The sequence below is a fragment of the Seriola dumerili genome, unplaced genomic scaffold (assembly GCF_002260705.1).
Source record: "Seriola dumerili isolate Sdu_G_001 unplaced genomic scaffold, Sdu_1.0 BDQW01000002.1, whole genome shotgun sequence".
Taxonomy (NCBI): Eukaryota; Metazoa; Chordata; class Actinopteri; order Carangiformes; family Carangidae; genus Seriola; species Seriola dumerili.
This window is the reverse complement of record NW_019174257.1, coordinates 1,090,964-1,112,570: the sequence shown is the minus strand read 5'-3', so window position 1 is coordinate 1,112,570 and position 21,607 is coordinate 1,090,964. Positions and strand designations below refer to the sequence as shown.

The window sequence follows — 21,607 nt, the reverse complement described above, 5'->3', positions numbered from 1 at the left end:
CAGAGCAGTGTTGGTGGGGTGACTGGGGGGTGAACTATCTTGACGGTCAGTCTCAGCCTCACTGCTGCCTGCCTCTCTTACTCTACTGTACTGGAGATGCCAAGATGGCTGCAAGCAATTATTTCGGCTTCACACATGGTGCCGGTCCGCAGTACAGGTAATTCAAGCGAAGCAGGCTGGTGTCAGCATGTCTGCGGGGCCTCAGTCATCAGTCGCGGGTGTGTATCGGCGGAGGCAGGGTCGTTAGTGGGACTTGAGTGCGTGGAGAGACGTAGCTAGCTTTGTTAGCTCCACGTTAGCTCGCTGAGCTGAGTCCGCAGGCCGGCGTTCACGACATGCTGCCTGACATTAGGTGAAACCCGGTGCGGTCGTCTTCGCTCGGAAAGCTGTTACTGCTGGTTCAACTGTTTACCACTTCGTGTACTTTAACAAAAGGCCAGTTACAGCAAGTGTCATGATGCTGGTTAAGTCGGGGGAGCTGGCTGCAGTTGTGACGGGTGAGGTTTTGGCCGGCGTTTAGGATTAAAAGGGCTAACCCTGGTTCGGCACCACTGACGGTCCTGTGTCTCACAAACAGAGTATTTGTTGTAGTTGCATGTTTGATAACGACGCGCTGCTGCAAAGGAAAAACTAGGTAAACGAAGATAAGCACTGGTCACAAGATAAACAAGCAGCATGGGTTGGTGCTTGGCAAGTTTGTGTGACAACCTGTGAGTTTGACAGGTATAAATAAATAGCAAGTCATGTAATTATCACTCAGTGAAATGTGAAGGTTTCCTATTATGTCTTTGGTAGGAGAGGATTGACTTCTCTGCACCACAGCCTTATATCATTTATCCGCATTTCTCTCCACGGTTCCTGTTTATTAATTTATTCACCTAAGTCCCCTGGTTTGGACCAGTCTTTGCAGGGTTACAGTATGTTACATGCGGGAAATGTGGATAAAATTTTACATCACTGTATATGTAATTGACAGGAATGACTATTTCAGCAAATTACATTTCTGAGAAATGAATGTACTTGATCATATTGATGTAAAAATCCCCAAAAATACATTATTGCCATAAAGCAGGTCTACTCATGAATTGCATCTTCCCTTGGTAACCTGGCACACCCACAGGTATTACAGGGATATTTACAATGGTATAAACAATAGTAAGTAGTAAAAATAAGTAATGTATATTGTCTCTCAGTATATAGTTTTATATTGCCCAGGCCTCTCTGTTGTTCCTAACTCTGAGCTATTTAATAAGCAATGAGTAAAAGCGCAAGCATTGCTTGTCCAGAACTTAAAACATGTAACACAGAGGCTTTCTGGTTGCAGTTTTGGTAGTGGGGGTGGGCCACAGCGGACAAGTAGGTCAACAGCACAGTGTCTGACTAAACTTATTGATTTGCCTGTTTATTTTTACTGGTGACATATCTGGGATGGCGTCAGACCCTAATGTTACTATAATTGTTAGAGCTTGAAAATTCAGTAAATCAGGCTAAATTGACAGTATGCAGACAAGTCAACATAGGAAAAATTGTTTTTTTTTCAGTCTCTTCTCAGTTGTCTTTGTTTGTGTGTATTTATTTGTTTCCTTTATATATTTTATTGTTCTACTGTTCTGTGTTTGCTTGCATTTGGTATATTTTTATACGATAAACCAGTGCTGTTATCACTCTTAGAGCATGTGCGCTCTTTTATGACCTGAGGGTATCGTTTAATTTTAGCCCTCTCTTGTTCTTGTCCATCCTGACACAGAAAGCTTAATAAAGAAAAATGCTGACAGCATCACTCACTGATGTTGCTGCCAGTAACTGCTGTCTGCATCTCAAAACATGCTAATGACAAGACTGCTGTGGCGTTTTCATATTTCTGTGTTTTCTGACTGACATAAGGGATTAGAGAGAGGTCAGTGCAGGGCTGCTAAGTCAGTTGCATTATATTAATAAATGTAATCTCAGTTTTTTCTTTCTTTGTCTGATGGTGACATGTTGTGTTTAGTGTCTTAATGTATATTTGAAGCAAGTTTTGTTTACTCTGAAGCAATTCATTAGTAGGCTAATTATTTATTGACAACTATTAAGCTACTATTTTGAGTAATTTCAAAGTGTTACCTCATCCCAGCTTCTCAACTGTGATGATTTGCTGCTTTTCTTTGATTTGTATATTATTAAAGTGAATATCTTGGGGTTTTGGACAGTTGGTTGGACAAATTGAGACATTTGACAATTTCACAAAACACATAGTTATGGTAATAATTGGCAGATTAATCAGTAATGAGGATAATCGTTAGTTGCAGCTTTACTCTGAAGTGAGTGTGATTTTAAAAAAAAAAAAAAAAAAAAAAAAAAAATGTTCAAGTGCAGTGAAACTAGTTTGCTGCGAAAAGTGAATGATCAGAATAAACTGTAAAATTATCCAGATTACCACGCCACTTTCCGTGCAAGGTATACTGTGGAATTTGGCATCAGCGTTGGTTGTGGTTTAAATAACTGAGCTATCATCTAGCAGTTTGTTTTAGCACTTGGTATTAATGTACGTAACTTGATCACAGATTGCCTTTTCTGTGCTCATTATACAAGCAAGCAAAAATATTTTGAGCAGAACACATGTTGCACAGGCGTAGATGGATGATGCTGTGAAGGCTGTCTTTGATTTTCAAACTGCCACGATAAAAGCTCAACACAGCAATTAGACACTGAAAAAGGTTTCTTAAAAAGCCTTAATTTAGTTTGAATGTTCCAACAGATTTTTTTTTTTCTTGTACAAGTTCAGGGTTTTCCCTTCGGATAAAGATTGTGATAAAGTGAATGTTTTTCTTGCATCACCTAATTTCCCTCCCTCTCCTCCCCGTCAGTGCCCAGCCACCCCCAGCCTACTCCCATCCCTCCACAGCCAGTTACAGCGTCCAGCAAGCTCCAGCTGTGGCTCATGCAGTGACTGCATCCTACTCTCCAGCTCCAGTCCAGGCAGCGCGACCTGTGGTCACTGCTCCTTACCCTACTTATCAGAGCCACCAGGCCCCTCCAGACTATGCCTACAGGCAACCAGACCCACCGGCCCCACCACAGCCCACCACCACCCCACAGACGTACCAGGTATACTCAGACACGGTCAGTCTATTTCTGCTTCCTTTATGATTTCTGCTGTTCACTATTAAATTGCGTGATGTGGTCTTATTGATGTTCTATAACAGCTTTTGTTTTAAGTCATATAACGTGACTTTTTACAGTATTATTTAAAGCTGCCAAGACACCAGGATAGACAACAATGCATGCAGTTTCTGCATTGACTTTCATCACCATTATCTAATTTTTCACAAACAAAAAACTTATGCCTGTATTTAATAATGTCGTGTTCAGATATCTGTGCTTGTTGTAAATAGAATTTTGCTGCAGTTATCTACTTTAATATGCTGCTTTCCCATTGGATTGCATGTTCTCTTATAAACACCAGCAGGACAACTACAGCTACGGACGCCCTGCGGCTGTGACTACCTATGACAATAAACAGTACTACCAGACGAGTATAGCTCCAGCTCAGAGGACACCCACAGAGAATTACTACCAGACTGGTGAGTCAGTTTATATTTATTATTATCGTGTCAGTCAGTGCTGCAGCTGAGTGATAATTCAGTATTATTGTTTAGAGCCCAAACAATATCATATCAACATGGCAAATATTATGGCCTGATTTTAGCCTATTATTGAGATTTATATGCCTGAGAGCAACAAGTACAGAAAAGCCAATTATTTGTTGTGTCACCATTACATAGTTTGTCCACTAGATAGCACTGACAAGTTTATTTCTCATCTGTAAAATGTCCTGCTCAGAAAATATCTTTGTCACAGTTCTTTAAAGTCCTCAAACTCTCGGGATGTCACTTCTTTAAAAAGTCAGGTTTGAACTAATTCTAACAAACACATAATTTGTTTCGAAGTAATTCAAACACATCCCATACTGTTTACTGTGATCTGTGAGTCTAACATACAGTGAGCTGAGGCGCCTGTCTTTCCTGTGACCGTTAGCATTTTTCAGACTTAGTCTTTTTGAGCTCCTCTTCAACTCTAGTTCAGGAATTTATTTCCTCCATGGTTGTAAAACATACAACAATGAAATGATGCAGAATACCCCAGCCAGGGTTGTAAGAACACAGAGAAGAAAACTGAGGAGGCATTAAAACAGACTTTGCATCTCACTCTTTTCTGTAGCTTGTTATAGTTGACTAGAAGAGAGCGGAGAGAGAGTTTTAGTGTAAGAATCTAAAACTCTTCTAGTCAACTATAACAAGCTACAGAAAAGAGTGAGTTGCAAAGTCTTTATAGACTTAGACTTTATATCAATTTCACAAAAATTATTGTTGACTATTATATAACTAGGGTGTCAGGTCTAATTAACTCTAGAACATGACACACAAACCTGAGTCTTGCTGGGGGATTTGTCGGTCATCAGTCTTGGTATTATTTACTTTGCACTTGTGAAGAGTAATATGACATATGTGAAATGTGTCAGCTGCTCATTTGCTAGTGAAATGAGGATCCGGCTTGCCTTGCCAAAAACTTTGACAGGCAGTCCCATGGTTCAGATCTCTTTCGCTCTGTCCATGCTCTGATACCCTTCCTCTCCACCTCTACCCTGCTCTCTCCTCTTTTACCCCCCCATCTCTCTCTCTATCAGTGGGAGTGAAGAGTGCTTACAGTCCAGCGCCCTCCACTGTGTACAGCCAGCCTCCTCCTCCTCAGAGGCAAGTAACAGCCCTGAAGCCTCTGGCCCCCTCCAGCTCCGTGTCCACCAGCTACAACATCTACCCAGTGTCCACCAGTGTCCAACAGCCCCCAACGCCTATTTCATCCTACACCCTCGGCTCCTCCTTCAGCTCCACCGTTGCAGCCACCTCCTACTCAGGTAAGATTAAATAAGACGTAACATAGGATAAGATCCAGCATGCTTGCTGGGCCATTAGATGGACAACCGTGTTGGAGTAACTGTTTACTGGCTGTGGACACTGGGCTGCTTATCTGCAATGTTGGGTTTGAATATAAATTACAGTTGATATTTGAAATTATTAAGATTTAATCTCATGTCACAGAATTTTAGTTGGATTGTTGGATCAATTTTGGGATTGTTTTTGTCCTCCTCTGTCTTTATTTGACCTGGATGCTGCCCCTGGTGAAATTAAAATGCAGCTTCTTGTTTGCATGACTCAGATTTTTATATTAGACCCAGATCTTGCCTGCTTATCTCTAATAACTCTCCATCCTCACTCTCATCCTCTGCTCTCTCACCCTCAGGCATTAGCTACTCCAGTTATGATTCAACTGGCTACACCTCCACATCCACCCCCTCCTATTACCAGCCGGCCCAGCAGACTCTCGCCCAGCCACAGCCTCCACCTCAGCAGCCACAGCAGCCCCAACAGACCCAGCCCCCCATCCAGCCGCCACCCAAGCAACTGACAAGCTCATCCTGGAGCAACTCAGGGAGCAACATGGTGACAGCTCCGGCTGGAAACACCTACAAAAAGCCAACGTTTCACCAGAACAAGCTGCAGAAGCCCAAAGGGCCTCCAAAGCAGCCGCAGCTCCACTACTGTGACATTTGTAAGATCAGCTGTGCAGGCCCTCAGGTAGGAGAATAAAAATGATAAGAGGTTGAATTAAAGGACCAATGTGTAGAATTAAGTGTCATCTAGTGGTAAGGTTTCAGACTGCAACCACCTGAATACCCCTCACCCCTCCCTTTCCAAGCATGTAGGAGAAGCTACAGTGGCCGTCCGGTAACATAAAAACGTCCTGTCTAGAGCCAGCGGTTGGTTTGTTAGTTCTGGGCCTCTCCCTATGTAGATATGAGGGGCTTATTTTAAGCTAACAAAAACATAATGATTCTTAGCTTCATGTGATTATACACTAATTAAAACATAATTATGAATATAATATTCCATTTCTTTTAACATAACAGCGTCATTGTGCCGTGCAAACATTTGAGATCAGAGTACATGTTTGAGTGGCTACATGAAATAACTGTTATCATCAGTCATCTGATATGATTTATTTTATCAACAAAATACAAATCAAATGAAAAATAACACTTGATAACAATATGACTATTTCTACTGTTGCACTGTTTGGATACCGTATCTTGCTAACTGGTTTGATTTACTGCACCAGACATACCGGGAGCACCTCGAGGGCCAGAAGCATAAGAAAAAAGAGGCAGCCCTGAAGTCTGGGGGACAGACAGGGACCAGCAACGGGCCCAGAGGGGTCCAGACTCAGCTACGCTGTGAGTTATGCGACGTCTCCTGCACTGGAGTGGATGCCTACGCCGCCCATATCCGTGGGGCCAAACACCAGAAGGTTAGCACAGCTGTAATGTTTTTGTCCTAGTCTTAGTTTCTCAATGTTTGTTGTTATTGATGGAAATGTAGGCAGCTGTAGAAGAAACTGATGTGTTTTTGTTACTGGACATTGCTGTGGTGTACTCATGTGATGTTCCATCTGAGCTGCCAAGTCTTGGAACAAAACCTCCCTGAGGGATTTGGGATGGGATTAAGTATCAGCAGCCTTAAATGGTTGTATCTCCCTCTGTCTCTCTTTGTGAACCTTGGAAAGGTGGTGAAACTTCATACCAAGCTGGGCAAACCCATACCTTCCACTGAGCCAGTGTTGGTGAATTCTGCTCCAGTTGTAACAACCTCAACAGCTGGGAAACCTCCAGTCTCCACCTCTGCTCCTGCCTCAGTCTCAACCACTACAACTTCTACTGCAACACCCAAACAGGTGGCTGTAAACGCCACGGCTAAAACTGCACCTCCAGTCAAGAAACCAGCTCCTTCTAAAATAACTGTCATTTGTAAGTTTGTTGATTTGTTATGTAGATGATTAGGACTTTTCCCCCCCTGATCTGATCCATTTGATTCTGAATACCCACAGCTTCACTACAAATAGTTTACAAAGAGTTAATGTGTACTTCTGTAATAGACCTGCACAGTGTGCACTTAGCCTTAGCATTAAATTGTTGGTTGACCACATAGATACTGACAAAATGCTTTCTTTAATTGTAGGACCTTAAATAGTAAATCTGAAATCTGAAACTTATTCATCAGCCTTTGCAATAGACTAGAATAGATGATTTTTTTTTCAATCAAATGGGCATATAGCGTAACTGTAATGTCTTGCCTGCCTCACAGCTAATAAGCCTGCCAGCACTTCAACAGTGACAGCAGCAGCAGCAGCAGCAGCGGTGGTGGTGGCTGCCAAGGTGGAGGGGCCCATGCTGCAGTCAGTTCAGAAGGCGGAGCCTCAGAGTGAGGATGAGGACGGCGACAGAGCAGGAGGCCAGGGAGACATCCAGCCAGTGGGACACGACTATGTAGAGGAGGTAGGGAGATTAGAATAAAATTATCATGGTCTTCAATATAAACCTGTTTATATCAGTCTCAAAGTAACAAAGTAGTGAACAGACGCTGGTCCTGAGTCTTTAAAATAATACTTTGGATCTCAAAATTGGTACCTTGTTGTAATCTGTTAAGTATCCCCATATATCCAGTTTTGGTCACGTTTCACTTGCAAATATGTTGGAAGTAGTAATGATTATTCCTGTAGCTCTGCAATTGAATTATGCATGAAATCTTCAGTGTCACTGTATAAAATTATCATTGTCCTGCATGGTTGTGAATTCTGCCCTGTCTTTCTCAGGTCCGTAACGAAGACGGCAAAGTGATTCGATTTCACTGTAAACTGTGTGAGTGCAGCTTCAATGACCCCAATGCTAAAGACATGCACCTGAAGGGAAGAAGGCACAGACTGCAATACAAGGTTAAAACATCACTGAGTTCATTCCCTGTGTGGTTGGTTGCCCAAGGAAGAGATGAAGAAGAGAATGAGTTATGTCATACAGCTATGAGCAAGGTTGAGATACATACGTTCAGGCCCACACTCAGTCTGATCTCTTGCTCTTCCTTGGATAGACTGGTTTGACAGCAAGGTCTGGATAATTTGGTTGGCAGCTTTTTTTCCCCCTTAAACTCTTTCTGTGATCACTTCACTGTAGCTTTACTATGGACAAATACATAATGCAAATTTCTTCAATTACATTTGGTCCTGTATCTGCTGTAAGAAGACGTCGTGTCCATTAAATGACGATTCGATAGCAGGTCTTAAATGCCATCTTTTAAAGTAATTCCTTGACATTGTCAAGACAAGTAAGTCTTTAGATTGACATTGATATTGATGCCCAATATGAGCAGTCTCAGAGAGAATTTGAAGCTTCCAAAAGTTTGCTTCTTCACATAGCTGCTGTGTGGAATTACTCGACCTTGTCCTTAAAAGGTTGTCATTCTGCCGATTGCTTAAAACAGCTCAACTTTAAACGGCAAATAAAAGCTCAGAATCGAGAGAAAAAGACTATTCTTCATTGTATCTGCAGTAGTGTGGGAATGGCATGACAAAATGCAGGATCTCATATCCACTGACACATTACATTCGCGTCACGTTGGCCTTAGGTTTGTTCTGTCCTCTGTGTTTCTGTAGAAAAAAGTGAACCCAGAGCTTCCTGTAGAGATCAAGCCCAGTAACCGCGCCAGGAAGCTGCAGGAGAGCAAGCTGAAGAAGCAGAAGCAGAAGGCGGTGCTGAAGAGACAGCGAGATGACGAGCAGCGTTGGCACATGGAGATGAGGTCAGACTTGTGGCCAAACATCTTAGTCAGAAACCCAAACTCGTTCCCATTCTGACATTAAGTTTGCAAGTTTCCTTGGTCGGCACAGAATAGATTTAAAAGGAAAAGATGCATTCACATAGGTAATATTAGTAAAGGGGAAGTCCTAAAGTACATCAGCTGACTGTTAGACTGACGCATGTACACTTGGAAAAAAGGGAATTTCATGCCTCTTCTCCCATTTTTTTCAATCTCTGACTTTGGTTAGTCACACAGTCTTTCTTGATTGTACAGTAAAATTCAGTCTTTCAACCATCAGAGGAAAGTCATTAAATGAATTACATGTGGAGATTTTACCATGAATACTGTATCGCCAGATTAGGAGTAATCACTCCAATCAGTTTCCTATATGTATGATGACGTTTTTGTCATACCAGGTCTATTAATTCTGTTACAGGAGGGAATGTAAATTTTCTAACTTTAGACCTCTTCAACTAACACAATGCTTTTGAGAAAGGACCTCAGTACAATATTTATTTTATATGATCAGTGGTAGATCAGAGTAATTGTTTTGGTAAAGTGCGTTTTTATGGAGAACTGAGTAATTTTAATGGTGACCATAACATTGTCCTATGGGAATAAACAAATTATAATGAATGATGTGAAAAACATTTCCCTCTCCTGCAGGCGATATGAGGAGGACATGTACTGGAGGAGGATGGAGGAGGAGCAGATGTACTGGGGGGAGCAGAGACGCAGGATGGCTCCTCCACCTCTAATGAGCCGCCCCGGTATGCCAGTGCCCCCATTACTGGTGAGCGTCACAACTTCACATCTTTTGTTTGTTGCGTAGACTCTTAAAAAAAAAAAAAAAAGAAAAAAAAACTCACAGTCTTGTCAGTGCTAAGTGATTCTCCCGTCTCCCTTAAGACGTGTGTGCGCCGGCCTGACTCTCCTGATGACCGTCACATCATGGCCAAGCACTCCACCATTTACCCAGTGGAAGAGGAGCTGCAGGCTGTTCAGAGGATCGTCTCCCACTCTGAGAGAGCTCTGAAACTGGTGTCTGACTCCCTGTTGGAGAAGGAGACACCAGCTGTTGCCACTGATGTTACTGAAGGAGGAGAGGAGAAAGGGTAAAGTGACTTTTGGCAGATAATTCACATTTTTTTCTGGGCATTTTGGTAAAAACAAGGATCAAGCTAGTTGAAGCCTAAAGGTACTTTTATTGTTGTGACTTAAACAAAGAGCTACGCAGAGATGCATGAGTATCAAGTAGGTGGTGGTCTAGGAAAAAGTGGAAGCCATGCATAAATGAAATATTCATTATGACTCTGTCTTTGTTTAAGATCCATCAAGTTGCTCCAAATGCAGCTGCTTTAGCTGGCTGAGCAAGTTGAGTACAGATCAGTTTCAGCAAACAGAAAAGGGATCCACAGAGCATCTGCTGAAGTTTCACCTCAAGATAATATTGAATTAAAAATGTCTGCACAACCAGCCCAGCAAGTCTTTATCTTGAACTCTTTTTTTATATTTCTGACAGTACTGAGAACTCAGCCCGGCTGCTGAAAGGTGTAATGAGGGTGGGCATCTTGGCCAAAGGCCTGCTGCTTCGTGGGGACAGAAATGTGGAGCTCATCCTGCTGACTGCTAAGAAACCCACCATCTCTTTACTGAAGAACATCGCCAAGCAGCTGCCCAAGGAATTGGCGGTAAGAAAACCTCACATGTAAACTAAAAGACCGTTTTATTTAGGAAATGTTTTGTTCTTACCATGTTGTGTGTGAGGTTGAGGGAGGGAGGGATTATGGTTACTTGGGAATTCACAACTCTAACATTTTCATATTTTAAGTTTCATCTTAAATTGTAATATTTTTTGACGTTTACCGTCTGTGGATCATATAGAAGAACTGAAATCTAAAATATCATCTTGTCAGGTGCAGTAAAAAAAGAGGAACACATTGTTTGTCATCCACTGCCTTATGACTTGTGTCATAAGAGCAAGATGACAAGGGTCTGAAATGGGTTTTAAAGTTGCATAACAAATAGAATGGGAAACAGAAGTTTTTACTCTTAACGCTTTTGTTATAGAGGAGAGCAACTAAAATATATTAACTGAACGCTGTGATGTAGTAACTGCAGCATACTTGACAAAACCAGAAAGAAGACTCACTTCATGCTAGTTGGGTTTATCTCTTATGCTAGAGCAGTTCATTTGCCATTAGTGAACATGTACAACTGTCCCCCACCGCCAGAAATAAAAGCTTCTCCTCCACAAATGCATTAATAATTACAATTATGAACGTCTTCCTGTCGAGAATGAAATATCTAGACTTGACTCTTGGTATTTCAGTTCTCTGTGGATAAATGATCCATGTGTTTTCTGGTACCGACATTCCCATGACTGAGTAAAACTAGTTTTTAAACCCTATTCAGTCTGTTTTCCATTTATTGTTGTTAGAAGATTTCTAGGCTTCATCCCAAGGACATTATGTCTTAGGCGAACTGTGTGGATTCTAGGTTTGAGAGGTTTTTTTCCATGTTCACAAATGACTAAACTGCCCCTTGGCTGAAGAGAAAAACCCATGTGAATCTCCATTTAAGGCCCACAAAACAGAGGTTTGGTACCAAATACAAGGTTGTGATGTTGTAATTCCTCACTCTTCCTCCCTCCTGCTTTAGCTGTAACGTCACTGAAGGTGCTTTTCACTGATCTTTAGATTTACTGCCTGGTTATGACACCTGAATCCTACAGAGTGAGATGGGGCTATTTTTTCTTTACTGCCCCATTTTCTCTCTTAAACCTAACTATTGTTGAGAAATGCTTTTGTTCTCGTCTCTGACCCCGTTTGAATAAGGGAACTATAATCCCAATAGCCTCAAGAGTAAAAACCCAGGGTTAAAAACATAACAGTATTGCCCTGTAACCTTGCCAAACAAGGCCATTATTTGCCCCCACACCCCTCCTCCTCTGTAGTGAGTAATCCCAAGTGTCCTTTTAACCGGCAGACATTTTCTGAAGATCAGTATGAGGTGCAGGCTCACCCCGAGGAGGCGAACATCGTGATATTTTCAAGCAAGGAGCCCAAAATGCAGGTGACCATTTCTCTCACCTCGCCGCTGATGAGGGAGGACCCTGCTGCTGAGAAGGACAAGCAGGCAGGAGGAAAAGCGGCTGAGAAAGGTTAGAGAAGCCAAAGCTTTCAGTACCAGACAACCAAATGTTAGCGATGTGTGTAATACACTACATATATGTAACCCTTGCTCCACCTTTTCACCCATTAGAAGCCTAAATTTTAGGCTGAACAACTTAAATTACACAGAATGAGAGGTGGGACTTTAACTAAGACCACATTTAAAATTTTTAAGATTTTTTTTTTTCCTTTATCCCCTAAAATAAGAATGAACTCACATATTCATTTGTCCCACTCTTTTCATTTTCCCCATTTTTTGCGGTTACACTAGTTGCCAATTTCTTTCTTTTCCACAACATGGGAATCAAAAGCCGGGCTCTCCGACCTTTCTGTGCCACTCGGGTGTGTGTTTATTTTATGAACACATGCTCAGATAACACCTTTGGAAAACTATGATAGTCGACTGAAGTGATGGTCAGTGTTCAGATAATGCCCAGGGATGGAAATACTTCTACTGATTAACTATTTTACAAATAAAATAAATATTTTTAGGCTTGAGAAAAGTTTTGATTCTTGTTGCATTTTGGCAATGATAATGAGGGAATTTTGAGGTCCAGCGACTTCCCATTCCCTTGTCTACCATCCCTGCATCATAGTGTGGCATTATCAGTGATAAGGTGTTGGAGTGTCATTTTATCGCCTCACAATGATCAGTACTGAAATAATAATAAAATGACTATAGTGAATCCATTGTCCTTATTTTCCCCCCATTCAACAGTGCAGCTAATTTTCAAGATCATTGTGTTGCAAACACTCCTCTGCCTGCTCCAACAACTGTCAGCATTTTTAATGTGTTTTTCCCATTTGGAAAACATGGTAGAAATGTTTTCTGTGGCCGTTGTCTTTTACATTTTTAAATTTTGTTTGGGTTTGTTGATCAGTGCCCGTAATTCTGTATCAGCAGACCTAGGCAAGCCAAAGGCTAATCTGAAGACCACACTTGTACACATACCACTAAGAATAGAAAAGTTAAAGCAACCAGGTTGCCCATGTTTATTAAGCTTTCCAGAGTAGGAAAACCCTCTTGTTCACTACCATAAGAGGGGCTCAGCTGCTGCAAAATTAAACATCCCAGCTCTAAGAGGCGTGATAAATATGGGTCTTTGATTCTAAGTGGTATGGTAGTGTAGACTTCAAACAAGTGGCTTTGTTTTTGTTATGCATTTCCCCTGTAAAAAAGTCTTTTTTTGTTTCTACAGTTCTAGTGGAACATGGAAGTGTGGAAAGCCCCAATGCTGGCATTGCGAAATATTACCTCATCGTAGTCACCAGTAACCAAATTGAATGTTTTGGACAAAGCTGTCGTTTGTCATTTTAGGTGACTGGTCCTGTAATTGTCCTAAATCTGTGCACAAGCTTTTTATTCATTCATGAACGTCGAAATCCAGCACAGACACAAGCGTAACTTTGAATTCTACATTTATAGTACCACTCAGTTAACCTTGGCTTTGTCACATTGTGTTGAATTGATTTGACTTCACAGTAATAGGTTTGCTTTTTTAAGTTAATGTTGCTTTAAAGGATAGGTTAGAACATTTTCAAGTCTGTCTTAAAACAGTATCAGCCTCAGTAGGTTTTTCTTGCTGTAATTATTCCTCCTGTTCCTACTGGTCATTAAGAGATCTTTTCCTCATGTGATTTCAGTGTAAATGACAAAATCCACAGTCCTCATTCTGTACAAAAATACATTCAAAAGTTTATCTGAAGCTAAAATGAGGCTTCAGCAGTCTGGATTATACAAATGAGGAGGGTATCTTCCAAAGTTGCAATATTATTGTGCAGAATTTCCTCTTTATGTTGCTATTCTTCCCCTGGGAGTGGACAGGTACACACACGAGGAGGGAATTTTATGCTAAAAAGACTGTAACTTTGAAAGATATCCACTTGATTTGTCTAACTTAGACTGCCTCCTATAAGTTAAGATGAACTTTTGGATGCATATTTACATATTTGCGCAGAACAAGGGCTGTGGATTTTGTCCCCCATCACTTCCGTTGAAAGCACATGAAGAAGGGATCTTTTAATATCCAGTATTGTTTGAAGACAAATTTGAAAAATTGTGAACCTATCCTTTAAATTATGGAGGCATGAAGGGAGAATGATATCCTTGCTCTTGCTGCCTTTATCTGCTTGGGAAGTTTTACTTTTAACATAAATGCCGATGAAAAACATTTGGTATAGAATGAGAATGCAACAACTGGTCTTATTTCCAAAACTCAAATTTGATGACCGTTCTCCGGAGAGATGAAGTCCATGTTTCAGTTGTTAAAGTGGCAGATGAGATACTTTGGATCTACTGTAACATGTCTGTCAAAGTCCCTCGTTCAAAGTAGAGGATCGAATGCGAAATAGAGGAAATCCAAAACACATAGTGTGGGAGTTTAGTAAAGGGAAATTCTAACGGGCTTCATTGGAAAACTGCTGATAATAACTAAATATTTCACATGGTGGTGTGAAAGAAGCTGAATTTGGACATTCAAATTAGTCATGAAATGTTATTATGATGAATGAGGTAAAAAGGAAGTAAAGGCTACAATTAGCTTGATGACATAAAATAGATATATTTGATGGACCTTTCTCACAAAAGAAATTTTGACTTGCAACAGCAGAAAAAACAAAGGTGTAAATAATAACATTAACAATGGCTTCGTTCCATTTGAACTGCCTCATTCAGCTGTGACAGTGAGCAAACGTGGTCAGTACCACAGCTGTGACGTTAAAACACAGATGGAAAGTGGACATTAGTGAAGTTATTAGTTACACCTCTGTTTGACAAGTCAAAATGTCTTTCTGGAGAAAGATGTTCTCATTTGAAGTCATTTAAAATCTGTATGGTGTACACCAAATCTGCAAAAATATTACATGTGGATTAGTTACCTTAAACTAAAGATGAAATAAGACAAAAACTCCACCACTCATTTCTCTGAATGCCTTGGATTTCCTTCATGTTTGCATGTACCTATGACCTTCCACTTAAAAAAAAAACACATTTGTGCTATTTTTATTTTTTTTGGTATTTTTTTCCACTCAGACTATATCTGTAAAACTTATAGACTCTAGTCTTCCTTTATTTGATGGTCTTGCCTTTTCTTTCATATCTTCCCCTCGTTGTTTTTCTCACCAAACAAATTGAAACAAATCAGAAAGTTTTCAAGGATTCCAGGAGATGTCTGGTCACATCAGATAAACATGAGCATCCAGGGGCCTTTTTAATCTCATCCCTGATCAGCAACTGTACATTAGGGATGTCGTGATACCAGGAATTCGGAAGTCAGTACCAATACCAATGAAATTCCACAATTCTTAATACCGAATTCGATAGCAGAGCAAAAAACAGAAAACAACAGAGACTGCTGCACTTACATTCGTGCATTCACATGCACGCACACGCCTCCATACAGTCAGTCTGCCTGTCTTCTTCTTCTCTTCTAGTTTCTTGTCAGACTAGGACGCTTGTAGTGCCATTATACTGGCTCGTCAGTCCCAAAAGGATCCCATCTCCAGTACCCACAGTACTGTAAAAAAAACAAGTGCCATCACATTGTCAGAATTTTGGCACCACAGTATTGTTTCTCGTGACATCCCTACTGTACATCAACAGTAACAACACTTACTATGAATTGCAGTCATCACTTGGGTTTTGCTTTAGTTCGACTGTAAGTCATGAGCCAGTACATGTTATCTCCACCAGGTGTGGCTGAGAAGGACCCTACCGATCTTCTGAATAAGAGGAAATGTCTGGAATACCTGGCTGCTCTCCGTCACGCCAAGTGGTTTCAGGTAAATGCATCCTGAAGTGTTTGTCCTGTCTTTGTGTGTGTGACCCTAAAAGGTGTTAAAGGGGACCTATTATGCTTTTCTGAGTTTTTCCTTACTTATAACGTGTTGTATAGGTTTTTGTGAATGTAGATGGTCTCCAGAGTCAGAAGGATCACAGTTTACGCCACCAAAGGCAGTAACTTTCAGGGTAAAATCCCAATTTTCTCCTTTCACCCCAAGCAAGCCCCAACATAACTACTTATAATGAAGAGTTTTCTTTAGTTTTGTAGCCATGCCGACATTACTCCATGTTCTCAACTGCCTGCAGAAATCTGTTTTATTTTTCCACGGTTCTCCACTGCTCCAAACATTATAATGTGAGCACGCACTTCAAGGAGGACTCCTTCAGAAACCAGTTAAACGCTTCATTTTCACAACGGTTATTTCTGTAATTCACACTTAATGTGGCCGAACAGGGGACTCAGACTCACAGCCTGTCGGTCTGCATTGTTATTGTGGATTTGTGATGTTAACCACGTTACTGCGACCTGATCACGTAAGAAGCAGCATAGCAAAGATATAAATGCTTAAAGGTTCATCAGTATTGACATGCTGTACCTCGTTAGCTCAGATAATTTATCTACAGTTTGACCGCTGAGTTAGTTTTTCAGTAACTATGCGCACTAAAGTTGAATTCATTCAGATTTACTGGCATCGTAAACCAGCAGGAGGTGAAGCGGTGGAGACTCTCTACCTGTTGACTGTCTGTCTGTTCCTCCATTATTTATATTCCTTTAGTCCGGAAGTGTCCACACATAAAAAATCAAAAGGGTTTCTCAAAAGTATTCCAAGTTATGAATATTGTCATCTGAAGTCTTTGCAGACCGTCTTGATTCGCAGCTCTTTTCATATTTCACCCTCCTTCCGGCTGCGGGACAGTGGTTACACTTGTTTTCTGCTCCAGTCCAGCTTGTGAAGGTGGATCGGGTCTGTCATCTTCTGGTTCAGGATCGGACTCTTGCCACCATAATCGTTTGTTTGTATCGTTGCCATCATAGTTGCCGGTCAGCTTCAGAAGGGAGGAGGGGGGCTTTAAAGGGCCCTGAGCTTTATCAGCATTTCAGACAGGGTGAATAGAGGATAGTAAAAGATGTACAGAAGAAGAAAAATGTCTTTTCAGAACATTAAAGCATGTAAATCTATTTAAGTAGACACCAAGAATGAAATGATGAACACTAAAGATGGCCATAATAGGTCCTCTTTAACAAGTGTTATTTTACAAAACAAGTACATCTGAGAATACCTAATTATGCAAAATGGTAACTGGCATTAAATTGAACTTAAAAACAAGTAATTATTAACAGTTCAGGGATTTGTTATCATGTGATCACAAGAACACACATTTTACACAGGTGCAACAGATAACATTAACAGTGTTATTTCATTAAGGTGTTCCAGGGACACAGCCCTAGTATTGGTCTACCCGAATGCATTGGAGCCAACATCAGTATTATTAGTTATACCTGTATATATCCTGCTCTAACAAGTCAAAATATTCTAAAAGGGTCTATACTTAATGATGATGAGATCATTCATACTGCAGAAATGTGAGAATTTGAATGAGCTGATCTCACTTCCTCTTAGGTTAAAAACAGACCGTGGGCTCTATATAAGCAAATTAAATAGGGTTGTGATTCATAGCATTATTTTGTAGGTATCTGTCTTAATGGTTCTTATATTTTATGTGTATATTTTATCTTTATAAGTTTAATTCTTATTCTCTATTCTTTGCTGTTACGTTTCCATTCTTGAGGGCGCAACTGTAACGTAATCTAATTTCCCCCTGGGGATCAATAAAGTATTCTCATTCTGATTAACAGACTCGGATTCTCAAGGAGGAGTTAGTTTTAAAATAGTTTGTAGTTGTGAGCCACATTATAGACATAATATAACCTCTTATCTGTAAGTACTTCCTCAAATTTCTTTTTCCTACCAAGGTAAATCACTCCACTACATTATCATATGACAGGAACACACCGTCCTCAAATAGATCGCCGATAGTGCTTAAACCACAGGAATGCCACTGCTTCAAATACACAGTATTTTTTCCAATACAGATTACAGGGTCGTGCCATAATGAGGAGTATCTTTGTTAATTATGTGTAAATTTTATTATTTCTGGTCGAGACATCACTTGAGTGTAAAAGAACTGGGTTTGTGATATTACGGGCAGTTTGAGACAGTGCTTTGATTGGGTTGAATGGTGAACGCAGCTTATGTTCAATATCCATCCGGGCTGCTTCATCCTCACCCACATCCCAGTATTTTGCTATTTTATCCATTTCAAAGGATAAATGGTACAGTCTAGGGTCGGAAAGGCCCAACCCTCTTTTCTCGTTATGGGCTCTTAACTTGCTCTGTATAATCCTTGGTCTTTTTGCACTCCACTGAAAATGTTTTATTATAATATCGAATAAAAAATGATATTTTATTTATTCTTTTCATTGATATGTATATTTTTCTTCATTTCTGAAGGCTCGTGCCAACGGGCTGCAGTCGTGTGTGATCATCATTCGGGTGTTGAGAGATTTATGTCAGCGGGTGCCCACCTGGGGGAAGATGCCCAGCTGGGTAAGTGGCTTCATCTGTCTTTTATGTCTTGACTTTTAAATTTATTTTTTTTTTTGTGAACCTGTCTGCTCTGTATACTTTGTATGAGGGAAAATATTATGAGAATATTTATGAAAACTGATACATGAGATAAGCTGTATCAGTATCTCTTGTAAGGAAATAGCTTGAGGATACCAAACGTCTTCCTCGTGGTCTTTCTCCCTCCAGGCGATGGAGCTGCTGGTGGAGAAGGTGATCAGTAGTGCTACAGGCCCGCTGAGCCCGGGGGAAGCCATGCGCAGAGTCCTGGAGTGCATCTCCACAGGCATCCTGCTGCCAGGTCAGCCAATTATAATGAGACATGAATACACAGATTATTTTATCTATGTGTCTGTATAATTACGCAATAAGAGTTTTTACTCATATGATCAGATGTAAGTTTTCACAAGTCTTTCATCACAGAGCTATGACGGAATAATGATTAGGAAGAGTGGTAGTTATAGTGAACTGAAATGACGTGTGGTTTTGACAGTAATTAGTTATCAGTCATTATAAGTCATCATACTGGCCAGATGACTGGAAACCAGAAACTGCCCAAATGTTTCAAAAAGTATCACAAACTATCACAACCCACCCAAAACCATTTTTACAAACCTAATCAAATAAAAAATGTTGCTCGCTTAGGTGGAAAACCACCCAATCTGGCAACGCTGCATCGGATCAGGCGATGTCTCCATTTGATGAATGTGAAATGCTCATTCAGAGCTTTAGCACATCCAAGAGAGCGTTGTCCCATGTCATTTCTTTCTTATAATCTGTCTTTGAAAGGGGAATAATTCACTGTTAAATTTATATATTTATTTGTTTTCTCCTCCCTCACTCAGATGGACCAGGGTTGATGGACCCATGTGAGAAGGAGCAAACAGATGCTTTGGAAAGCATGATGCCTCAAGCTAGAGAGGACATAACTGCCAGCGCACAGGTACCCAGACAGACCATTTATACCATGGCCACTTATTCTGATTGGCTTGAATAGTTGGATTAACTTTTAGTAATCACAGTTTAACCTGGCACCTATGACGTAGTTGGTTATTTACTGTTCTAAATGAATGGGCCTTTATTAAACAGTAGGTAAAGAGCTTGGAGCTAGTGGTGTAACTAACAACAGCTGACAAAATAAAATAGCTGCTCAGTGAGAACCACGCAAAAATAATTTCAAATGTGTTTGGTATTTGTGTGAATCTGGACGTCTACATTGAATAACGGTAAGAGAAAGCAGGTCTTTTAAAATAATGTTGGCAATAGAGGAGCTGGTAGCCTGAGTTTGAGGAGCAGCTGCAGGGGAACTGGAGAGGAAATGTGAGCAAAACTGAACAGAAAATCAAGAGATGGGGAGATGTGTCGGGTAAGTGTGAGAGAGAAAGACAGACAGCAAGGATATACCACTTGTTGGGTATTATCCCTTTCTTATTTTACAGCCTTGCTCCCCCTGTTTTCTGTGTGCCTCTGTGCTGTCAGTTGTCGAATAAAAACAAAAATAGCCAAACAAAACATACATGTCCCATTCCTGTTTTCTTTGGTTTCAGCATGCTCTGCGGCTGCTTGCTTTCCGTCAGATCCACAAGGTTCTGGGCATGGAGTCCCTGCCGGCGTCCAAGGCCAGCGCTCGCAACCGCAAACGTCGACGGGACGTCAGCGACACAGGGGAGGGAGAGGGGGAGGGCAAAAAAGACAAGAAGGACGAAGCAGCGAGCGCTTGACCTCTGCCTCCAGAGCAGAGCTGTTTGCTAGTTTAGAGACTGGTAGAATGTCACAACTTAAAAAATTTTCTTATCTTCAAAACAAATCTTAACACGCAGCTATACACATATGAATATAACTGACTTTACATGTTACATGTCTGCCCTTGAATTAAGAGGAATAATATGTTGGAGGAGGACTGAAGTTTGAGAATTCGTACTGCAAATCCTTCTCCCGTATTGTGATTTCCTGCAGATGTAGTGTATTTTAAAGTGTGCACAGAAAATTGGCTCTGTTAAAAAATCATGAAAATAACTGATTGCATCATTCCATTTCATTATAATTGCACACTAACTACTGACCATTACTCCCATGTTTATTCACCATAGTTAAACCACCACTGTCACATACAGTTGTATTGTTTTCTATGATATTAAAGCCTCCAGTAAATCATTAGCACCTTAAGCTTTATTTCCAGAGTTTGAACTCTCATGCTCTTCAGGCCAGCTCAGTTTTACCATCCGACTCTTGAGTCAGGCGTCACTAAAGTAACGTTGGTGCATGACGTGTACACTAAAATGTGTTTTTCAGTCTGTGTTTCAAAAAAAAAAAGTTTGGGTTTAAGTTGTTTGAAACTGAGCGAGAGAGAGAGAGATCAGAGAAGACTGAATTTGTTTAGGATTTACATACATAAAGTACTGTGATGTTCATTGTGCCTAAGATGACACATTAGTAATAATATAGTGTGATGCTGTTGAGCGAACCTGACAAGTCTTTCCTGAACTCTTCACACCCTCTTTGCTCCCTCTGAACTCCTGTTAACCTTTGTTGACACATCCCTGATACATTTTGAAAACTTGTGGGCAATTAGATGAAAGAGTTTTGAAATCCAACCAAATGCCCTCCAATTGCAGCCTAAGCAGAAGACTACACAAAAAAAAAACTCCCCCTTCAAAATTTGTCATTAAGGTTTCATCAGACACCTTCAAAGACTCACAAACTCTGCTTTGTGCAAGATCCCCCATGGGGTTTTCTGTGGAGGTCACACTGGAGAGTAAATCTGTTTCGGATGAGACAAGTCTTACCTTGCACAGTCTGTAGCATGCTGAGGGAATGAAGCACTTAAGAAATGACAATGTGACTGTATGCAACCATAATTTTATCATTTTAAATAATATACCTAGTAATCATTTTTTTTCTTCCAGAGCAGAAGAGAGAAGCTTTAGTCAGAAAAATAAGACTGAATATCTACTGTAATGATCAAATGGTTATCGTCCTTTGACTTTCTTCCTTGTGCCTGCATCATGTTGTGTTTTACAGAGGTCTGACTAAGGGGAACATGTTGTTTTTTTGTCAGGTTAATAGTAATGATCTTATTTCACAAAGATGTAGGACAGGGAAGGGACTGTTGCACAACTCTTTGGCTTAAAAGTTGATGTGAGAGAAATTATTGTGCAGTTTTAGTTTGATTTTCATTTACCAAGAGCATCCTATATAAGTATTGCTTATTTTATTTCTGAAGGATCTATTTTTTTGTATTGTTTAAACGGAAAGTGTGAACGTTGCTGTCCTATTATTTGAATGTCTTTGTAGTGTTGCCTAAAATTAAGGGGAGATATTAAAACACTTTTAAGCCACTTTGTCTCCTGGGTTTTGTGC

The 21,607-nt window shown here is 40.5% G+C and overlaps 1 protein-coding gene across 4 annotated transcripts; it reads left to right on the top strand.

Moving 5' to 3' along the window:
- The first annotated feature begins 49 nt into the window (after positions 1–49).
- On the top strand, positions 50–21,585 carry LOC111216955 (zinc finger RNA-binding protein-like). 4 transcript variants are annotated; one of them, XM_022738647.1, is made up of 19 exons: positions 50–157; positions 2,847–3,087; positions 3,449–3,563; positions 4,667–4,894; positions 5,281–5,615; positions 6,157–6,345; positions 6,601–6,841; positions 7,179–7,369; positions 7,687–7,806; positions 8,521–8,666; positions 9,333–9,459; positions 9,576–9,781; positions 10,189–10,357; positions 11,655–11,829; positions 15,531–15,619; positions 18,134–18,229; positions 18,437–18,548; positions 19,093–19,190; positions 19,795–21,585. In XM_022738647.1, the coding sequence occupies exons 1-19, from the start codon at positions 105–107 to the stop codon at positions 19,966–19,968; spliced, it is 3,105 nt and encodes a 1,034-aa protein (XP_022594368.1). In that variant the 5' UTR covers positions 50–104; the 3' UTR covers positions 19,969–21,585. The 4 variants fall into 4 exon arrangements, with proteins under 4 accessions (XP_022594368.1, XP_022594360.1, XP_022594352.1 ...); XM_022738639.1 differs by having other exon boundaries at positions 3,446–3,563; XM_022738631.1 differs by having other exon boundaries at positions 2,847–3,102.
- The last annotated feature ends 22 nt before the right edge of the window (positions 21,586–21,607 follow it).